Raw genomic sequence first — 21,912 nt, 5'->3', positions numbered from 1 at the left:
AATTTTTATTTTGAACAGCTTTCATACATATGGAAGTGTCCTGTGCTTTAAATTTCACTGATTCTTTTGATAGTCACACAATTCAACAATAATGCAGATATTTGTTTAGTGTTAAATCAGAAAAATATCATTTTGGAAATATAGATTTATAAAATTAAGAAGGCCAATGATAGAGGTAAATGTTGTGATGATGGGGAAAGTTGAAGGTATTTGTTGATGGTATAAAGAAATTTGAAAAATGTTAGAGTTTAACACAATTGTATATAAAAGAATAAAAGTTCCAGGTTCCTTGAACAATTCGGTGCTCAGGATTCTTTGCATTACTTCAGATGTAGTCTTACTATGGTTCTCTGTAGCAGTAGTGAAACATCAACATCCTTTTGAGCAATCTGTTGTCTAGTTTCAATGCCAGCTTTCTACTAGCATGATGTGAAGTAATTGGCCATTTTGGAATATTCAGAGAAGAAGCTTCTTAATAGGATTGTAAGTCTTTAGAGGGCTGCAGTAGGTACCTAATTATTGATTGCATTCAACTTCAGGTTGACAGATTTCTGTAGAGAAAACTAAGGTTGGACAGATAAGTGGACTTGAAATTTTGGATTGGTGTAAATGGAGATGCCTTTGCAGTTTTTGCCCCAGCTTCAATTTCATATTTGTTCCAGCTCTCATTATATGTTGTCCAAACCCACTGGAATTACTCTGAAATACTCTGATTCTGTTCCAGCCATCCTCAAAAGACTATTTTGTATTGTTGCACTGTCCTAATCTGAAAGTTCTGTGGCTGGGTTCACTTCCTTGTATTATATTTAAAAATTCAAAGTACATTTATTATCATATGTCACCTGCTGGCATTCACAATAAATATAAGAAACATAGAATCAATGAGGGACTGCACCCAACAGGATGGACAAACACCAATATGCAAAAGACAAACTGCAAATACAGAAAGAGAGAGAAAAAAGAATAATAGAGATCATGAGATGAAGAGTCCCTGAAAGTGAGTCCATAGGTTATGGTAACAGTTCAGTGATTGGGTGAGTGAAGTTATCACCTGTGGTTCAAGAGTCTGATGGTTGAGGGATAAAAAGTGTTCCTGAACCCGGTGGTGAGGATGTTGATGTTGGATGCTTCTGTCCTGCGACAGTGCTCCATGTAGATGTGCTCAATGGTGGGGAGCGCTTTTCCCATGATGTACTGGGCTGTATCTACTAGTTTTTATAGACTTTCCATTCATGAGCATTGGTGTATCCATACCAGGCCACGATGCAACCAGTCATTATACTCTCCACCAAGTAGAAAGTAGAGGTACTGCCTTGATCTCTTCATAATGGCATATATGTGCTAGGCCCAGTACATTTCCTCTGAAATAATAACACTGAGGAATTTAAAGTTGCTGATTCCCTCCACCTCCAATCCCCCAATGAGAATTGTCTCATGGACCTCTAGTTTCCTCCTGAAGTTAATCATCAACTCCTTGGTCTTGCTGACATTGAGTGAGAGAGGTTGTTGATGTAACACCACTCAGCCAGATTTTCAATCTCCCTCCTATATGCTAATTTGTCACCACTTTTGTTTTGGCCAACGACAATGGTGATGTCAGCAAACTTAAAAATGGCATTAGAGTTGTGCTTACCCTCACAGTCATAAGTATAAAGCAAGTAGAGCAGGATAGACAATAAGTGTGCAGGAGTAAGCCATTCGGCCCTTCGAGCCAGCACCGCCATTTACAGTGATCCTGGCTAATCATCCACAATCAGAATCAGACTTTAATCGCCAAGTACCTGTGCACATACAAGGAATTTACTTCTGGCAGATGTTGTCTCTCTGCTCATAACAATAATAATGATAAATATAAATGAAAATATAGATTATACATACAGGTAGTGCAATCCAAGTAATAGTTAGCTGACAGTTAACTGGCAAGTAACTTCAGCAAAGTGATCACAGTAGGGAAAAAACTTCTCCAGTGCCTATTAGTCTTAGTCTGGAGGGATCTGAAGCGCCTACCAGATGGAAGCAGTTCGAACAGTCCGTGCGCAAGATGGAAGGAGTCCTTTATGATGTTCCCCGCCCTCTTCTTCAACCTGGAAGAGTACAGGTCCACAATAGAGGGCAGGGAGACTCCAATGATGCGCTTGGCAGTCCTCACTGTGCGCTGTAGTCTGGCTCTATGCTGCTTGGTGGCGGCTCTGAACCACACAGTGTTGGAGGTGCACAGGACAGACTCAATGACTGCAGTGTAGAACTGCAGCAGCAATTCCTGAGGCAGACCATATTTCCTCAAGAGCCGCAGGAAGTACATCCGCTGCTGGGCCTTCTTCAGGATGGAGCTGATGTTCTGCTCCCACTTCAGATCCTGAGAGATGGTGGTTCCCAGGAACCTGAAGTTCTCCATGGTGGACACAGGGCTGCTGAGGACTGTGAGGGGGGCATAACGGGGGGATGTCTCCTGAAATCCACTATCATCTCCTTTGTCTTGAGTGTGTTCAGCTCCAGATTGTTCCGACTGCACCAGAGCGCAGTACCCCGTTCTTGCCTTTTCCCCATATCCCTTGACTCCGCTATCTTTAAGAGCTCTATCTGACTCTTTCTTGAAAGCATCCAGAGAGTTGGCCTCCACTGCCTTCTGAGGCCGAGCATTCCATAGATCCACAACCCTCTGGGTGAAAAAGTTTTTCCTCAACTCCGTTCTAAATGGCCTGCTCCTTATTCTTAAACTGTGGCCTCTGGTTCTGGATTCCCCCAACATCAGGAACATGTTTTCTGCCTCTAGTGTGTCCAATCCCTTAATAATCTTATTCGTTTCAATCAGATCCCCTCTCATCCTTCTAAATTCCAGTGTATACAAGCCCATTCGTTCCAGTCTTTCAACATATGACAGTCCCGCCATCCTGGGAATCAACCTCGTGAACCTACTCTGCACTCCCTCAGTAGTAAGAATGTCCTTCCTCAAATTTGGAGACCAGAACTGAACACAATACTCCAGGTGTGGTCTCACCAGGGCCCTGTACAACTGCAGAAGGACCGCTTTGCTCCTATACTCAACTCCCCTTGTTATGAAGGCCAACATGTCATGGCTAAATACAGCCTTGAGGTGCACCTGTGCTGATGGTGATTGTGGAGGAGATGTTGTTGCCAATCTGAACTGACTGGGATCTGCAAGTGAGGAAATATAGGATCCAGTTGCACAAGAAGGTATTGAGGTCTAGGTCTTGGAGCTTATTGAATCGTTTTGTGGGGTTGATGGTATTGAATGATGAACTGAAATCAATGAAGAGCATCCTGGTGTATGCATCTTCGCTGTCCTGGTGTTCTGTGGTTGAGTGAAGAACCAATGAGATGGCATCTGCTGTTGGCATTTCCTGAAATTTGATGTTGCTATCTAAGATATTTTAGTAGTTCTGTACAAAAACAACTCTACACTTCCAATTTAAAGTTATTTAACACCCTCCTTTGTATCATGATGTTAATTCCTCATTTTGTGTTACATGCTGATTTTGTATTCTTTGATCCATTTTGTAACTAGCTATAATAACATGTGATTTGGGTTGCACCCATTATGTTGTGAATTAGTCTTGTGTGAGCAGCACCTTACTTAGGTTGCATTGGTCTCAAACTGTGAAAGTTGTCTTTGTTTGCCAGGATGGTGCAAGCAGCGTGTCCTCTGGTAGCATGGAGCCAAACCTGTTCTGTGATGAAGAAATTCCAATAAAAGCAGAGGAAGTGGTGTCACATGTGTGGCCAGCTGCACCTTCTTTCTGTGCAGAACATGCTTATTCTTCAGCATCAAAGTCCTGTTCACAAGGTCAGTCTGGTACTTCTCTACAGTGTCTTCTTTAGCACATTTCTCTCATGTAGGCTTGGAGTCGTATATCTTCAACTATTGGTGGATCTGTCTAGGATATCCCACTGCCCTAATCTTTCCCTCTAACCTGCCTGCCTGCCTGTTTTGTTTCCCTTTTTAGAGTAATATTTTTTGATTTTCAGAGATATTTCTGAATTGTTATTGAGCTGTTATGCCATAGAAGGAAGTCACTCAATGGGCACTCTTAACAAAAGAATAAAAACGGAAAGCGACCTATTCCCTGATTTTTATGCATCGAGAGACTGGTTTTCAAGATGTTCCATGAGAGTTATATCATGCCTAGAGGGAAGATGGGACATTGATCTGGAATCTTACATTGGGCCTCACTGTGAGAGGCCAAAGAGGCAGCAGGGTAGAAGTGGAAAGAAGACCTGAGGTAGCATGACGACAAGGGTACCTGAGCTTACTGTTAAAAATAAAGAACTTCTGCAAAGCAGTCACCCAGTCTGTGTTCTGGTTTCTAATGTTGAGCACTCCCAATTAAACCATTATTTTTTATCCTATCCTGCAAATTATTTCCCCTCAAATGCCAGTCACTCTCCTTTCATAACCCTGATTGAGTCTACTTACCCCACCTTGCTGGTAACAGTTTCCTCAGAATTTTTTCTTTCTTTATGATAGACCACGTGAAGCTGAACACAAATATAGTTTCAGACTATTTGTATCATGTAGGAATTTGGAAAGACAAGATATTTACTTTTATTGAATATAATGCATTTAATTGCATAATGGTGCTGGCACTTTGCAATAGCTAAGCTAAAATGTTTTGTTGATGATTTTCATTTGAGTTTGAGGCTAAGGCTTCTCACTCAAGTGTCCAACAATAATCTGCCAGCATTGGTGGATTCCAGTTGCTCTGATACTATTTTTCTATGACGGCAGTGCCTGGTGAAACCTTTTGCCATGCTTGTCACTGACAGTGCCAAGGTTTGCAGGGAAGAAGTCTGAAGGGGAATGCAGATAATGAACCTTTCATGACATGTTGAACTTCATGGTTTTGTCTGCTTGACACATATTTTCAACCAGCTGAATGTAGTTGGATGCTCTGTAGTTGCCAAGAACATTTTCAACAATGTCCTTGAATGCCTTCCATGAGATTTTCTCCAGCCCCACTAGAAGTTCTTCAGGTTGCCTGTTATCGATGACTTGTTTGATTTGTGGACCAACAAAAAGCCTTCCCTAATCTTGGCTTCAGTTATTATGACTTGAATTGTGAATTGAAATAAGAAATACAGGCGATTTAAAAAGAAATGGTGTGCGATAGGGAAATTTCATGGCAATTCCCACAATCCATAAGATTCACCAACAACTGTTCAGGAAGCAAAATCTTTGTTGTCCATTGTTATTTATCTGCTCTCACTTCTCGTTTTAGAAATCTCCATTCCTTTCTCCACTCGTCTTTGACTCTTAATCTTTCTTTTCCCAAATTTCCCCTTCCCCAAAACAAAATTGACGAAGAGTTATCTCTGCCTATTTTGACTTTCTGCCAACATAATGAATGGACAGAAAGCTGTAAAATAGCTATTTCCTACTGATGAGCATTTGATATGCACCCATTGAACATTTTTTTTCATCTCTTAAATCTTCTGGTCAATGGTAACCCCAATCACGGTGACAGTCGAGGACAGTTGTTTTTAAGCCAGGTTTAAAACCTGGATTAGATCAATCTCGTTGGTGATGTTGCCTGAGGACATTGTCCCGAGGAACATCTGCACCAATATTGTAGAGCTGGCATGATTGATCTCCAACAGACAGAACCACTGGGCGGTATGATCAACCAGTGGACAGATTTTTGTCTGAAGTCCATTGGCCTCCGTTTACCAAGGCATGGCACTCAGTGAACTGATGCAGTCAGTTAAAATCAAGGGGAGGGCAGTCACCGTTTAGAATTTGGCTCTTGAGTCAATATTTTGAGCTGGGCGTCAAACTGAGTTTATCAGTAAGCTGGACACAAAGTACATTGCAGATGCTGTGGACAAATCAAGATGTACAAAAAAGCTGGATGAACTCAACAGGTTGGGCAGCATCTGTTGAAAGGAGCAGTCAACGTTTTGGGTGGAGACCCTTCGTTAGGACTAAAGAAGGAGGGGGCAGGGGCCCTATAAAGAAGGTGGGGGGAAGGTGGAAAACCAATCAGAGGAAAGATCAAGGGGTGGGGGATGGGAAGCAGGGAGGGGATAGGCAGGAGAGGTGAAGAAGGAATGTAAGGGGAAAGCACTATGGGTAGTAGAAGAAGGCAGGGTCATGAGAGGTGATAGGCAGAGAAGAGGAGACAGAGTAAAGGTGGGATGGGGGACGGGAGAGGAAGGGAATTACCGGAAGTTGGAGAATTTGATGTTCATACCAAGCGGCTAGAGACTGTCCAGACAGCATATGAGATGTTGTTCCTCCAACCAAAGTTTGGCCTCATCATGGCAGTAGAGGAGGCCATGTATGGACATATCCGAATGGGAATGTGAAGGAGAGTTGAAGTGAATGGCAACTGGGAGATCCTGTGTGTTGCATAAGCTCCAGCCTGATGAGTCTGTAAGGCTCGGGACAAACTTTAACTTAACTTTAAGCTGGATATTGGTGAGCAAGAATCATTTCATAGCTGTTCCTGCCACTTCTCCGATGCTAGAGTGAATGACTTTCAAGTAACTTTAGAAACTAAGCTGTCATTACATTTTTTAAGGCAAGATTCCGAGCTAATCCAATGTGTTGCTGGAAAGTAAATGTAACTCCAAGGGCCATGATTGAATGGTGGAAGAGACTCAATGGGCCAAATGGCCTATTTCTATTCCTGTGTCTTATAGTCTTAAGTTGCCCAGGAATAGTTAATGGGGCTGAATGTTAATATGTGTCCATAGCTGGATCAGGGTTTTCACAAATTGCAGCCAGGCAAAGCTTCAAGGTACCATCTGTGCACCAGGGTAGCTTGACTGATAGTTGCCATCCTGCATGGGGTTTGTCCATATGTTCTGCAGCAGATTGAAATTTAGTTTTTGGGTCAATACACAGTACTTATTTGTAAAGATATGTCCTGACCAGATTTTCCTCCAGGATTTTAAGAGGAAATGGAGCAGTAATGATCCAGATTTGATTTGCCTTGTCAAAAAAAAAGCAGAACATACTTGGCTAATTTTCCATATTGTATTCAAAATTGAAACTGGAGAATCTTGTGTCTTGTGACAGTAATACAGGGCTGGTGAGACTAAAGGTGGAGTGTTGGCTGCATCAAAGGGAAACCTTATCCCTGCATCTGTCTTATCACTAAAAATTTTGTGTGTTCCAATGAGAATACTTCTAAACTTGCAAAATAGGCCTGTTGCCCCCCCCCCCCCAAGTTCCAGAAATGGAACAGCATGGTTGGAAATAGAGATAATTCTGCAATACAAAATCTCTGCACATCGTTGGTCATATTGTTTGACCCCATAGCCTTTGGAATTCTAGTGCTTTCAGCTTTTTCAGGGCACAGCAATTGAATTAACTAACTAAAGACCAGCTTCTGTAATGAGTCCTTAGGAGGACGCAGGGTGAATCCTTCACATGGCTTTCTCATGGAAGGTGGGTGTAAATACTTGAACCTTTTGCAGTTGTGTGCTGAGCTCTGGCGTTGTTGAGAAAGATCATCTTGGAGTACCCTTGTCCTTAAATGTCTGCCCTAATCATGACCAGTTGTGACAGAACCAAAGAACTGTGATCTGACATGCTGTTCATAGGACTGTTCTGCTCTGTGCATTATTGTCCTTCTGCACTTTTACAGGCACGTTTCTCCTTTTTCCAGTTTTACTCACCAGAATTTTTTTTTTAGTTGCTGATGGTGCTGTGCCTAGCATTCCTTCTGCACTCATGAGTATGATTGGAATCTGGGTTGACAGTGGGAGAAATGCTGGGCCATAAGGTCACAGATTGAGCTAGAGTACAGTTCTGCAGCTGATGGTCAGTGGATTATGGATCCTAAGATGATAAGATCTGTTCTGTTTTAACTCATTTTCCAAAATAATATGAATGGTGTCGATGATATGAAGATGGAACTTGATCTCTGCAAAGGCAATGAAGTGTCTCTCCTTCAACACTTTGTGCACAGGCACATTTGTGATGAGTAAGGACAAAGTTAGTGTCGATGAGTAGGGACAAAGTCAGGATGGTTGTCCTTCATCTTGATTCCTTCACTACCCATCAAAGCCAGTTTGTCGACAGTGTTCTTTGGAAAGTAGCCAGGTTAGTTAATGTTGTGGTTGGTAGGCCATTCTTGATGATGGATGTCAGATAAAAGATGAGGGCACATAATTTTGAGGTTAATGCATTTCCATAGATCCAGAAATAATGTTCTGATCTCACCAAAAAGTTTCAGTCTGCAGTGCTTGTGATTTCCTACAACTGGAAAGGATGTTTCACGATCATCAACTTGTTGACAGGAGCATATGGAAGGAAGTTTCTTGCAGTCTGTGTTTGCAAAACAAAGTTTTTTTTTGCCAGTCTGCTCTTGCTTGACTTCACATTCCTGGAGCGAAGGCTGACAGTGAGACCTTGGAAAAGATGGACCACTTCCCATGTTTAGGGAGTTGCCTCACAGATAACAAGACTTACCAGTGTCCTTGGTGTGCCTCACCATTCTTGACTGTTTAAGGAAAAGATGTTTGATAATCAAGACCTCAGATCTGGGGCAATGCTAGTTATCCATCAGCAATTTTTTTGTCCCTTACTATGTCTTATGACTTGGACTACTTACTTTAGACCTCAAGGCACAGCAGAGGTGCCACTCATTGTATCTCCACAAAATCATCCTCACACAAATGGACAAATGTCAGTCTCATAAATCATCTTTACCAGTACTGATTACATGCAGTCAGCTCCATTGGGCAAACCATGTCATTCACATGTCCAGCACCAGGCTCCTGACACACTCGATACCAGGCTGCCTTGTTAAAACCATCGAGGATTGGAGGAAAAGAATCAAGGATGTCCCAAAAATATCCTTGGGTGTGAAAAACCAGTGGAAAACCCTAGCTCATGACCACTCAGAGCGAAGGAGGAGCTTTGAAGGTGGTAAAGATGTTGGGAACATGCAGAAACCCAGTGTAAATGATTCTGGATTATACCACTTCAGCAGTCAGCCACCCCGCCCATTCTGTCAGTCACCTTCTTTCTCGCTTGTGGTAGATTTACAGTTCCTATATTGTCTTGTTTGATATACAAAAATCAACAATATGAAGTAGAAGAAAGTTATTTGATCTCTGTAGAATGTGAGAGAAGGTTAGCATTGATAAAGGATTAATTATAGCTAACAGAAAACATTCAGGTTCCACGGTTCTTTAGCATTTTTCTTATAATTCCTGAAGTACTAAATTATTAATTTCAATTTCAGCAGCAGAATAGCTCTCACTCTCCAATGCCAGTACATTCTTTCGTTGGTAAAGCCTAAAGCTTCTCACAATGCTCCAAATATGGTCTGACCAATGTTTTATAAAGCCTTGGCATTTATTACTGATAGTTCAGAGTCTAGGACCAGGGGTTTTAGCCTCAGAACAGAGATTAGATGAATTTGTTTAGCTATAGGGTGGCAAATCTGTGGAGTTTTTTTGCCATAGATGGCAAGTCATTGAGTGTATTTAATGCAGAGGTTGATAGGTTCTTGATTAGTAAGGGTGTCAGAGGTTATGGGGAGAAAGCAGGAGAATGGGATTGAGAGTGATCATAAATCTCCCATGACAGAATGGTGGAGCAGACTAGATGAGTTAATTGGTCTGATTTTGCTCCTATGTCTTATGGATTAATTACAGAAAACTAGATAGCAGATAGTTAAACTCTGACAATAAACTTAAAAGATAAAAGCATGGTCAGTTGTACCTTAGGAGGGATTAATGGATTAAATTTTGGATATTGAGGTGATTATAGGTGGGAATGACAGGCAGTGGTGCATGAGCTTGAGGGAAGTTGGTTGCTGCAGTTTCCGATTTATCAAATATTTCTGATTCAGGCAGCAGCTCTCTACAGTTGATATGTTTAAAATCAAGTCAATGTAGTTTACATGCAGCTAATCAACTACAGGGCTGATAGATACCACTTTCTAACCTGCTCATTCTCCCAGGTTCTGGAACTCCTCGGAAGCAGCCCCGTAAGACACCACTGGTGCCACGCAGCTTGGAACCACCTGTGCTGGAGTTATCACACAGTGCAAAAGTTCAGCTTGAGGAGTTAATGATGGTGGGAGATCTTCTGGAAGTGTCCCTGGATGAGACGCAGCATATTTGGAGAATACTGCAGGCTACACACCTTCCTGCAGAGGACAGATTTCTGCAGATAGTGGAGGTATCACAAATTTCTTCGTTAAGTTTATTGTCATTTAACTCTATACATGTATATAATGTAATGTATATAGAAACATGACATTTCTCCAAACCAGAGTAAAGCACAGTACACATAACACCCAATAACTTAAGAAGGTAAGGATAAAATCTACAGATGAGTCACATATAAATAACAAACTAAAGTTCATAAATTAAATACTGTAAGGAATGGAACAAATTAATCAGTGGCACTTCAAATCCGATGCAGCAGGAAGTTCAAAAGCCTAGTGACCTGAGGGAAAAACCTGTTGCCCATCCTTACAATTCTTGTTTTTATGCACCAGATTCTCCTGCCTGATGGTAGAAAGTCAGAGGATGCTGGATGGTGGGTGGGATCCTTGAAAATCCTGTGTTTGCAGTGCTTCCAATAAATGTTCCTATGGATGGTGGGGAGACCCCTCTGATCCTCTAGGCTATTCTCACAGTCTATTGTAGACACTTCTGTTCCGATGCTCAGCTCAGCTCTCCCATACCAGATGGAGATGCAACTTGTCAGGGTGCTCTCAATGGTGCTTTTGTAAAATGCAGTTAAGATGGGGGTGGGGAGCTAAGTTGCCTCAATCTTCTTAGGAAGTGGAGGTGCTGCTGTGTTGCCTTATTCAGGGAGGTGATATTAAGGGACCAGCTGAGGTCATCTGTGATGTGAACTCCCAAGAACATGGACTGAACCCTCTCTAAACTGGTGCACTTAATTCTCTCTAAAGAGGAGCCATGTATTTTCAGAGGGTTGTTCATCTGCACTTTCCTGAAGTCCACAATGGTTTCTTCAGTCTTTTCAACATTCAGGCTTAGGTTGTTCTTCTCATACAAATCCACTAGCCCCTCTTCTTCCTCTCTGTACTTGGTCTTGTCATCATTGTTGATGAGGCCAACCACTGTTGTATTATCTGCAAACTTGATGATACAGTTTTTGAACTAAATCCTGCAACGTTTTTTTTATGATCAGGAACAATCGATAATTAACCTCGTTTTACTAAATCAGAGAAAGATATCCAAGCCTTTAAGAGGATAAAATACAAATAGTGAGAAGGTGTCCACCATCATCAACTTTAATGTCTCAACTCCAAAGAGCGTACTTGAAGATAACATGATAGAAAATGTTTGAGAATAATGAGGAAAATAAGCCTATTTCAAGAATTTAAATAATATTCCAGTTTGAGCAAGGGAAAATGTTGTGTCTTCTGGTTCTTGTGGCTAATGTTTTCAATGATCCTTCTGATGATTACTGCTTTATTTCAGGATGATGGCCCAGAGGAAAAAGCCATCCGAATTAAAGTCAAGGATTCTTCTGAGAAAAAGCGAAAGCGGAAACTGGAAAAAACTGAACTGATCTTGGGTGAGAGCAAGAAGTTAAAGGAGCTTAGAAAGTTTGACAAGCCCAAAAAGAAAAAGCTAAAGCTGAACCCTGAGAAAACAAAGGAACAGAACAAACTAGTGAAGAAATTGGGCAAAGAAGAAAAAGACAGAGAGAAGAAGAGAAAAGAGAAGTCTAAAGAGAATACAGAGAAAATCTTAGAAAAGAAAGAAAAGAAATTGATTTTACCGGCTCGAGAGGATTGGTCTGCAGCAGAGGAGTCGGAGGATGAAAATGCAGTTTGTGCTGCTTTGAATTGTCAGCGTCCCTGTGGAGAAGAGGTTAGCAGTCATATTGCATTAATGGTGATGATTAGGACTGACAGCTTTATTGTTCACAATGAAGTAAACCTGGTATCTGAATGGATTAATAGTTTAAAGAGAGAACCAGTAAGGTTAATTGTAAGATTTGTTAAATTTCCTTAGTTTTTAATCCAAAGTGGAAAAATTGAGTCATTTGGAGTTTAAATGATTTTTAATTTGCATAAGAGTTACCATAATGGTAGCACTGCAGCTGGGGCAATGGTATTACAGCTCAGAGTTCAATTCCAGCATCCTCTGTAAGAAAGTTTGTACATTCTTCCTGTGTGCATGTGGGGTTCCTCCAGGTGCTCCAGTTTCCTCCCTCAATCCAATGATGTACCAGTTAGGTTAATTAGTCATTGTAAATTGTACTGTGATTAGGCTAGAGTTAATTAGGTGGGTTGTTCAGTGGGTCAGATGGGCCTCTTCCATGCTCTATCTCTAAATTAATAAATTATCATCAGATTCTTAAATATAACTAGCTTGTCTCAGTCTACTGAGGAACTCTACTTGGTTCAGAGACATACCTTAACGAAATCCTCACTTTTCAGTTCTGCAGGAAATAAAACCTAAGTTGATTTTACAACCTGGACTCTACAGTCCTGACATAATTGTGGTAGACAGTTCAACAGCAGATGAGAGGAGGTGGTGGTAGCTGTAAAAATATCCTCACACTCCCCAGTGTCATGGCCTGGAATGTCAGTGCTGAAGACAAGGCTGAATCTTTTGCACAATCAGAGCTGAGGGGATGATTTAGACTCCCCCATTACAAAAGCCAACCTTCAGCTGATTTACACAAAATGCTGGAAGAATGCAGCAAGTCGGGCAGTATCTGGAGAGGCATAAGCAGTCAATGTTTGAGTTAGACCCTTCATGGGTCCTGATGAAGGGTCTTTGCCTGAAATGACAACTGTTTATTCCCCACCATAGATGCTGCCTGACTTGCTAAATTCCTCTAGCATTTTGTGTATGTTCAAGATTTCCAGAATCTCTTGTGTGTAGGACCACACCTAATTTAATTCATTCTGTGTGATGTCAAGAAACAAAAACTCAATACAGCAAAGGATATGGCTGTTGACTCATCCCGGCCATTGTCCTAACATTTTGTGTTCCAGAGCTTGGCCAAATTGTTCTTGCAAAGCTGAAACATTGGCAACATGGGGGAAACAAATCAGGAAAATAACAAAATATAACTAATATTCAGCAAATGAATAGTGTAAACTTAGGTAATACTTGGTCACTAGTAATCACCCATGTCCAGTTTAGCTTTAAGCAGGGTCTCTCAGCTCCAAATGTAGACTGGAGAGCTGAACCCCTGAGGAAAGTGATATCATCATGGCAGTTCAACAATTGTGGTATTAAGAACATCGATGAATTCTTTGGAAAGCTGGTTAGTGGCATCAAGGGGTAAACATTCCAATGGTTGTAGGCAGGCCTACCTTCAAGATTCAGATTGATTTATCACATGTACATTGAAACGTGCAGTGAAGTACATTGGTTGTGTAAACATTCCAGTGACAACATAACATGCCCACAGCGCTCAGCAGAACAACACAGAACACAGCAAAACAAGCCCTGCTTTCCCCACTATCTCCCACCCACACGTATATACAGTTCTCCAATCCCAGGACAGGCTGTCTTGGCCTCCAGCCAGCAGCTGGCTTGAATTCGCAAGGGATTGGGTGTGGACTTCTGCAGTGGGCTCGCAGTCAATTACTGTACTAAGGACGGGATATAGTAAGGATTTGTTCGTTATTTACTCATAAACCTGCAAACTTCACTCCTTAGAACCCTTTTCACTTTATAGTACCTCTTTTGTGGCAAAGGAATCCAAGGCACCCTGGCACAGTGATGGGTTAAGGTGGTTATGGTTGTTTTTTTTGTCAACTGTCCCACCCTTAGGACTTAAGGACAGTCTGCCAGGCTGAATCATCTTCAGCTACTTCCTTCCATCTTAAGGTCCGTAGTGGCAATGTTTGCACAATATTCAGGTCTTTTTGCAGCTCTGATGTAAATGAAGGAGTACTTAACTGCATGCATCTAAACGAAGATAGCATACAGTTGATCAGTGGTAAAACAAAAGGGTACTGGGAATCATCCTGAGAGTGTAAGAGTACACAAAATAAATCTACAGAACACTTAGTTGAACCAAAGAGCTGGGGAATTCATAAAAGTAAGCTGAGATTATATATAAATAAGCCACTTAATAGTAATATATGAAGTGTATGTTTGTGGAAGGTTGCAAATGCAAGTGAAAACCAGCTGATGACAGGGGGAGGAAAGATAAAGGAAATAAAGGTGGCAAATATAAGAAGGAATCCAGAACTATTTTGTATGCATGAAAGCAGGAAAGGTTTATAAGAGAGGTGTGTCCAATAAGAGACCAAGGAGAAAATCCAGTGAGGACAGAGTGTGGCTGAGGTATTGGATATTTACCCAGGGAGAGAATGCAGCTGGGGTCTCAGCAGAGGAAGATGTAGTTTACAATTTGTATTTACTAAATATTACTAGAAATTATACTGAAAAATAGTTGCACTTAAACTGAATAAATCGTCTGGTCTGGGTGACATGCATGCTAGGTTGTAAGGGAAGTAAGGGTGGTAACAGCAGAGGCCATGGCTGTGTTCATTGGTTCCATTTAATATCAGAGAAATATATACAATGTACAACATGAAATTGTCACTCTCCACAGACATCCTCAAAACAGAAGGAAAAAAACCCAAAGAATGAATGACAGAAAAAGAAGAAAGAACCTCAAAGCCCCCTATCACAAGTTTGCTGATGATACTAAGCTGGGTGGCAGTGTGACATGTGATGAGGATGTTAAGAGAATTCAGGGTGACTTGGATAGGCTGGGTGAGTGGGCAGATACTTGGCAGATGACGTTTAATGTGAATAAGTGTGAGGTTATCCACTTTGGGGGTAAGAACAGGAAGGCAGATTATTATCTGAATGGTGTAGAGTTAGGTAAGGGAGAAATACAAAGAGATTTAGGAGTCCTTGTTCATCAGTCACTGAAGGTGAATGAGCAAGTGCAGCAGGCAGTGAAGAAGGCTAATGGGATGTTGGCCTTTATTACAAAGGGAATTGAGTACAAGAGCAAGGAAATCCTTTTACATTTGTACAGAGCCCTGGTGAGACCACACCTGGAATATTGTGTACCGTTTTGGTCTCCAGGGTTAAGGAAGGACATCCTGGCTGTAGAGGAAGTGCAGCGTAGATTCACAAGGTTAATTCCTGGGATGTCAGGACTGTCTTATACAGAGGGGTTAGAGAGACTGGGCTTGTACACGCTGAAATTAAGGAGATTGAGAGGACAATCTGATTGCAACATATAAGATTATTTAGGGATTGGACAAGATAGAGGCAGGAAATATGTTCCAGATGCTGGGAGAGTCCAGTACCAGAGGGCATAGTTTGAGAATAAGGGGTAGGTCATTTAGGACAGAGTTAAGGAAAAACTACTTCTCTCAGAGAGTTGTGGGGGTCTGGAATGCACTGCCTCGGAAGGCAGTGGAGGCCAATTCTCTGGATGCTTTCAAGAAGGAGCTAGATAGGTATCTTATGGATAGGGGAATCAAGGGATATGGGGACAAGGCAGGAACCGGGTACTGATAGTAGATGATCAGCCATGATCTCAGAATGGTGGTGCAGGCTTGAAGAGCTGAATGGTCTACTTCTGCACCTATTGTCTATCGTCTGTTGTCACCTCCCACACACAAGCAGCATCAACCCTCCCTCTCCCACTGCCCCCACTCATGCATTGGCATTCCCACCACCCACCATGCAAGCAACAGCAAAGCCCCCAAAGATAGATGATGGTCTACAGTACATCAAAAACTTAACTGTTCACTCCAATATTTCAACATCCCTCCGTGTGTGTGTGTGTGTGTCTCTCTCACCTCTTCTCCCCCCCCCCCCACCCCCCGGCAGAGACAGATATTGCTCCTTCCACAGAAAGATGGGAGACAGTCACTCTTTCAATGTTAGTCACAACGTTCATAGATTCATTGAATTGCACAATATTCGTAGATTCAAGGATGATGTTGAAGATGGGAAAACTGCAATGTTACCACTTTATTCAAAGAAGAATGCGTAGGTAAACACATAATTACTGACTGGATTGTTTAACTTGCTGATAGGGAAAGTCCTAAAATGTACTGAACTAGCAGTCATGTGGGCAATTGGGGATTGTTTAATTCTTTTTAATTTAAAGGCAAATTATATTTAACTTGATCATACCCAAGGAAATTGGCTGTGTCATCCACACCTTTGTGCTGAAATGAAAAAATTCATACTATTTTTTTCCTGAAACACCTGCAGCAATGTTTTTGCTTCGATTTCCACCAACTACACAATTAACAGCAGCCATTTAATTTATCAACCCACAAGTCTTTTGGTCATGAGTGGAAGTCAGATCAATCTGGAGAGCCCTAACCAGCGACAGGAAAAACGTGCAGACAAGTCTGCTGAAGTCAGGTCCAACCTGAATCTCTGCAGCTGTGACACAGCAGAACTAACTGCTGCACTGCTCTGAATTGCAGAATTATGGGCGTAATTCCGACTTCCCTTCCTAAATGCAATTTTGTCAGGCCCCAGAACTTGGGGGTCCAGGGCAAATTTTCCAAAACAACAGGTAAATCAAATAGTATAGTTGACAACAAGTAGATGAGCTGGTGGAGTCTGCATGTACACTCAGGTGTAATAGGTACAGGAGTGGGATCCGGTGTGGTCTTCTGCTGTTGTAGCCCATCCACTTCAAGGTTCAATGTGTTATGCACTCAGATGTTCTGCACACAACTGTTGTAAGTTGTGTTTGAGTTACTGTTGCCTTTCAGTCAGCTTGAACCAGTCTGGCCATTCTCCTTTGACTTCGTTAACAAGTCATTTTTGACTACAGAACTCTCACTTACTGGATGTTTTTTCTTGTTTTTTGAGATACTCAATCCACCCTGTCTGACACTAACAATCATTTCACAGTCAGTCACTTAGATCACATCTCTTCCCCATTCTGATGTTTGGTCTGAACAACAACTGAACCTCTTGACCGTGTCTGCATGCTTTTATGCATTGAATTGCTGCCAGATGATTGGCTGATTAGATATTTGTATTATCAAGCTGGGGTACCTAATAAGGTAGCCACTGACTGCAGGTAGCTGATGAAATTTAATGCTGAGAATGTAAAGTGTTACATTTTAATGAAGACACAACTGAAGGAGGCACAAATACAGATCTGGGAGAGTTTATTTTTTCCAAAGGAAACTGGCTAGATAGCCGAGGAACTACTTAAGGCTATGGGGAGAGGGTGGGGTTGTGGATCAACTGAATTGTTCTAACATAGAACAGGGTCAGAATCAACAGTTCAAATGGCCTCCTTCCATGCAGACAGACAGACATACTTTATTGATCCCGAGGGAAATTGGTTCGTACCCATTCTGAGATTATGTGAAATAAGTTTCAGTCATGCACTCAGGGAGATGTGATTTAGAAGCAGGCCCTTCAGCTCAGAGTCCATCAACTGCTGATTTATCCTGTGGTGATTCCCCTCTTGACACCCAAAGATTTTTCCTTATTTAGAAACACAAATCAGGAATGTGATGCATCCGTGAAGCTCCAACAATGCTAAAGGTGCTTTACACCATTCAAGACAAAGCAGCCAACTTGATTGGTACCTGTTCCATCTCACTAAAATTCAGGCCTTCTACCACCATCTCACTGTGGCTGCAGTATGTCCGAAGTTTTCCAAAATCCATCATACTTGTCCAATGAGGACTAGTGAAAAATTTGAGATATTTGTGGTTTAGTAACAATGCTAAGGAACCTCATTGTAAAATGTCATAAGAGAAATAAACTATATAGATATCATTATCATGTCAGCAAGAAGGGCTGATGTCACTTACTGCCAGCATTGCTGAGTCTCTTGTGCTGTTTGCACCCATGTCTATTCTTTAAATTGTGACTTTTTTCCTGGATCTCTGTTTTTGGTGCCTAATAGAGTTTTTCTTTGAGATGTGATGGAGCTTCCAATTCAGGAATGTTCTGTATTTGAGGTTAACGAGCTCCTAGATTTACTGATTATTTTCTTCAATCCAGCCCCAGTTCTTGGTTGATAAAGCCAAATCTTCTCAGGTGCCAATTAATTTGGACTTCAGGACAGTCCTTAGATGGAAACTCTAACTCCTTATGCTGAGAGTCAACAGATGACCTATAAGGAAGTGTCTGACAAGATGTGATAGTCCTTGATAGTTTTGATACTTTATTGCAGCAATGTTTCTCTTCCCTGTAATAAGGCCATATTGTCTCCCCCCCCCCCCCACCTATCTTTATTGTAGTTTCTAACATTTTTCCATTTAATAATGCGGGCCTTTAGTACCATGCTTTCACTGTGTTTGAATAGTAGGATGAATTTGCTGCCCACAAGTTCTAAAAGCTGGAATACTTATCCCTTTCATCTTTTATTCTAAAGCTGTAGGATTTAGACCATAGAGTACTGGGAATGTCAGATTTTAATTCCATCTAATTTTTCCCAGTATGTATACCTTGCCAATCTTTAATCCTCCATAATTTGTTATTTTTCTCCTATTGTGAAGAAGAGCACTGAGTATTTGTTCAGTGTCTCTGCCATTTCCGTATTCCCCGGTATGATTTATCTTATCTCTGACTCGAAAGATATTCTCATTAATCTCTCCTATCTGCATGGAATCACTCACATCTGATCTTGTACTTGTTGGTTTACTTGCATTCTGTTTGCTTCCTCTAGTCCTCAACTTTACTATTTTAGGCTAACTTTGAAACCTGCTTCTGTTGATTCATCAGTTCTTTAACTCCTTTTCAGTGAGTTTTTATTTGTCACTGGGTAATTTATTTATTGAGAATTTTTATCCCTTTAAAGGATTCTCTGGTATTGTCTTCTATTTAGTTTCCTAGTATACCTCAGCCAGTCTGCACACTTCAACACTTTTCAGTCTGCTTAATGTTCTAGCTTTGCACAAGCACATGATCAAATTTTTCCCGCAGAATTTCTTGCTGCAAGGTTACTAATTAACCTTATTTCATTATGAATACCAAATATCCTTATGCATTCTAAGAACCTAGACCAATCTACTTCTGCTAATTTTGTTTGACTTGTTCTTCATGGCCTTTTTTAATCTTTGGTATATTTATTCTGTCGTCTACTTCATTACTTCTCCACCAGGAGTCCCTTCTACTCATACACCATTCAGACATGGAAATGTAGCAGTGGTCCTTCTTTGTCACAGAGTCAAAATCCTGACACTCTCTTCCCAAGCAGAAGGCAGTTCACCATTTCTGCAAGAGAATGGCAGTAAATACCAATAAATAAAATCAAAGAAAATTGTGAACACAAAATGCTGCAAAAACTCAACTGGCCACAGACCCAAAATGACACCTGATTGCATTGTAGCTTCTGCAAAGAGCCGGCATCCAAAGACAACAATTTGTATCCTTGTAGAGACATGCCTGAAATCTTACTGCCAAGAACACCCAGTTTAGTCCTGGAAAATCGTCGTCACGTTGGCCTATGGTTCAGTGTACAAGGAATGCCCCATATTCAAACAGAAAATAGTCCGTCCCTTACCTTGTAAAACTTCTTCACTGCTTTGTATCAAAATGAGCAGCACTAAGACTTTCTCTCTGTCACATACAGAAAAGTACAGCTAATAATTTTTCTCAACAACTAAGTGGGAAATGGTTTGCTCAGAAAGCTGCCTCTTAATTTTGAAATACAAGATTGGTAACTTTCGTTTCTGTGGCCACCTTGATCAGAAATAAACCACCTTTGGGTGCTTCATGTCCTCTGAAATGATGGGTGCTGCTGTGAAGTAAGTGGCACTTCACTCCACTTACTGAGTCCTGGTGCTTTCCTGTGCTTCTACCTTTAAGGCAATGCAAGAGTGTTGGGTTTTTCAGGAATGCCTGCTATTCTGTATACTACCCAAGGTAGCCTGAGGACATTAGCATATTTCACAACCTTTCCTGAACTTTTAAAGACATAATTGAGACTTGTAATAATATCTAAAACCCAAAACAAATAAATTAATTTTTATCTCATTGTTTAATAAAATGAATGTCATGTTTGTTCAACCAATTCACTTAATTTATTTGAGACCAATTTAAGTAGTGGGCTGCTGCTATTCCGCTCTGCACTAAAAGTACGCTGTAAATCAAATTTTATCCATTTTTAAAATGCATTCAGTTAGTAAAGTGACAAGTGAATTAAATGTTGTAGATCTGTTGTGGGCGAGAAGCTTTTATCAATCTCAATCCTGTCCAGAATTTTTGAACCATCTGCCTGAACTATTTACCCCTTAATCGCTCTGCTTCCTGTTGAAGTTAATTGGCAGCACCAGTTGCGGATTATGTGACAGAAACTTCGAGCTTTCACAGTAACGTTTCTTGGGTCTTTGTGTGCTTCAGGTTGACTGGGTGCAGTGCGATGGAGGCTGTGACGAATGGTTCCATCAGGTCTGTGTGGGTGTCTCATCCGAGATGGCAGAGAATGAGGATTACATCTGTACCACATGTGCCAGGCAAGTGCCTCCTGGCATCAGAACAGCTGAGCTGGCTGGAACATATACAGGCACGTCGTTCTTGGAAGATTCAAAGGACAGCAGCTAGTCCATGCCTTTTATGGGAAGAACTTTCAAGCTTTCAGATTGAAACAGGACTCCAGTCAGAACTGACATGAACAGAAATCCCTCGCAGCCTGCCTTTTTAACGAGGGAAACAGAACATATGGTTAAGGTTGGGGTTGTAAAACTGCAGTCAGAAACATCTTGTACACTACATAGTGCTTGGAAAAATGCCTGTTTGGATTTGGGGGATCTGAGGGAGTGAAATGAGGGGAGGAATAGTTGCAGGAAAAGGGAAGTTGAAATAGTGAGGGGAGCCACAGTGACTTCTATAATATATCCCCATCAGGCATGCACAAGTTCATCTCCAGCTCAAGCAAGAAGGCAAGAATTTAATTAGTTTCAAGTCCTCTTTTGTTAACTATTTTTAATTATATTTGGGTTTGAAGTTGGACTTTGAATTTTTCATACTTTGAGCTTTAAAGCAGGCCCTTTATTTAAAAGTGTAGGACATCTCGCAGTTTAGTGTTGGCAGCTCTTAATGACTGTAAATGACTCTTCTGTACATCTTGGGCTTTGTATTGGATAACCAAGTAGATATTATACGTACAGAGTGCCCTTGTTGAACAAGGGACCAACAATACCTCGAAATAGTTCACAGGTGAGATCACAGTTAATGGCATACATGCACCAATTATGCCTTCTGACCCAGCTAAACTAAAGAGGACAAACACATTCTTCCTAATTTCAGTGATTTTAAGTATTTATGCTTGTTTTGCTGTAAAATACTAAGCTGTAAAACTTTGTGTCAATGTTTCCCTGTTTTTATTTATCAATTTTTCCATATGAATTTATTTGGCAGGGTGGAGAATATCAGTTTTTCTGCTGATGTAATGTGTAGCAGGATATAACTTTTATCTAAGTCTGAGGATTAATCACTTGTTGCAATTTAAAACTAATACAACAACTATAAAACTGGTGCGGTTCCATGTTTAATTATGAAGTTGTTTTCTGAAAATGAGAAGAACAGAATGTACATCATACTTGAACGCGTTGACCAGATGCCTCCATACTGTTGCTAAGAGGTTTAACCTTTTGAATGTAGAATTTTCTTCCATGTGTTTTTGTCTCCATTTATTCAAATTAAAGGGAGACTTATGCTTTTGTACACCTAACAAGTTCCAGTTTAATGCTAGACCGAGTGCTTGTGACAATACTGGTTCACATCTTATCTCCTTCATTCCCATTAAACATATCGAACTCCATTTATTTGCTTATCATGAAGCATGGGAAGCAGAACAACATTGTCTTCTGTTGAAGTACAAATCAGAAAGATAACCCGAAACTCTTATATGGTTAAGTTGCTGCTTGTTCAATTCAATTCAGTCTCTGTCAAAATAGTATTCTGAACTTTTGCATGCAATCTGTTTAAACTTGTCCAAACACACAAGGGATGTTCTTTAGTCTT

At 41.0% G+C, this 21,912-nt stretch overlaps 1 protein-coding gene across 1 annotated transcript in view; it reads left to right on the top strand.

The window, feature by feature from the left end:
• The window catches only part of kdm5a (lysine demethylase 5A), a 169,776-nt gene extending 148,354 nt beyond the window's left edge, over positions 1-21,422 (top strand). Inside the window, exons 25-28 of the mRNA XM_059977706.1 lie at positions 3,643-3,805; positions 9,939-10,159; positions 11,437-11,832; positions 20,290-21,422. Coding sequence (XP_059833689.1) covers positions 3,643-3,805; positions 9,939-10,159; positions 11,437-11,832; positions 20,290-20,490 — 981 coding nt within the window. The 3' untranslated portion in view covers positions 20,491-21,422. The remainder of the gene's footprint in view (positions 1-3,642; positions 3,806-9,938; positions 10,160-11,436; positions 11,833-20,289) is intronic.
• Positions 21,423-21,912: the final 490 nt, after the last annotated feature.

This window comes from Hypanus sabinus, chromosome 8 (genome assembly GCF_030144855.1).
Source record: "Hypanus sabinus isolate sHypSab1 chromosome 8, sHypSab1.hap1, whole genome shotgun sequence".
In the NCBI taxonomy this organism is placed as follows: Eukaryota; Metazoa; Chordata; class Chondrichthyes; order Myliobatiformes; family Dasyatidae; genus Hypanus; species Hypanus sabinus.
Note: the sequence above shows the minus strand (reverse complement) of the source record. Positions and strands in the feature narration are given on the sequence as shown.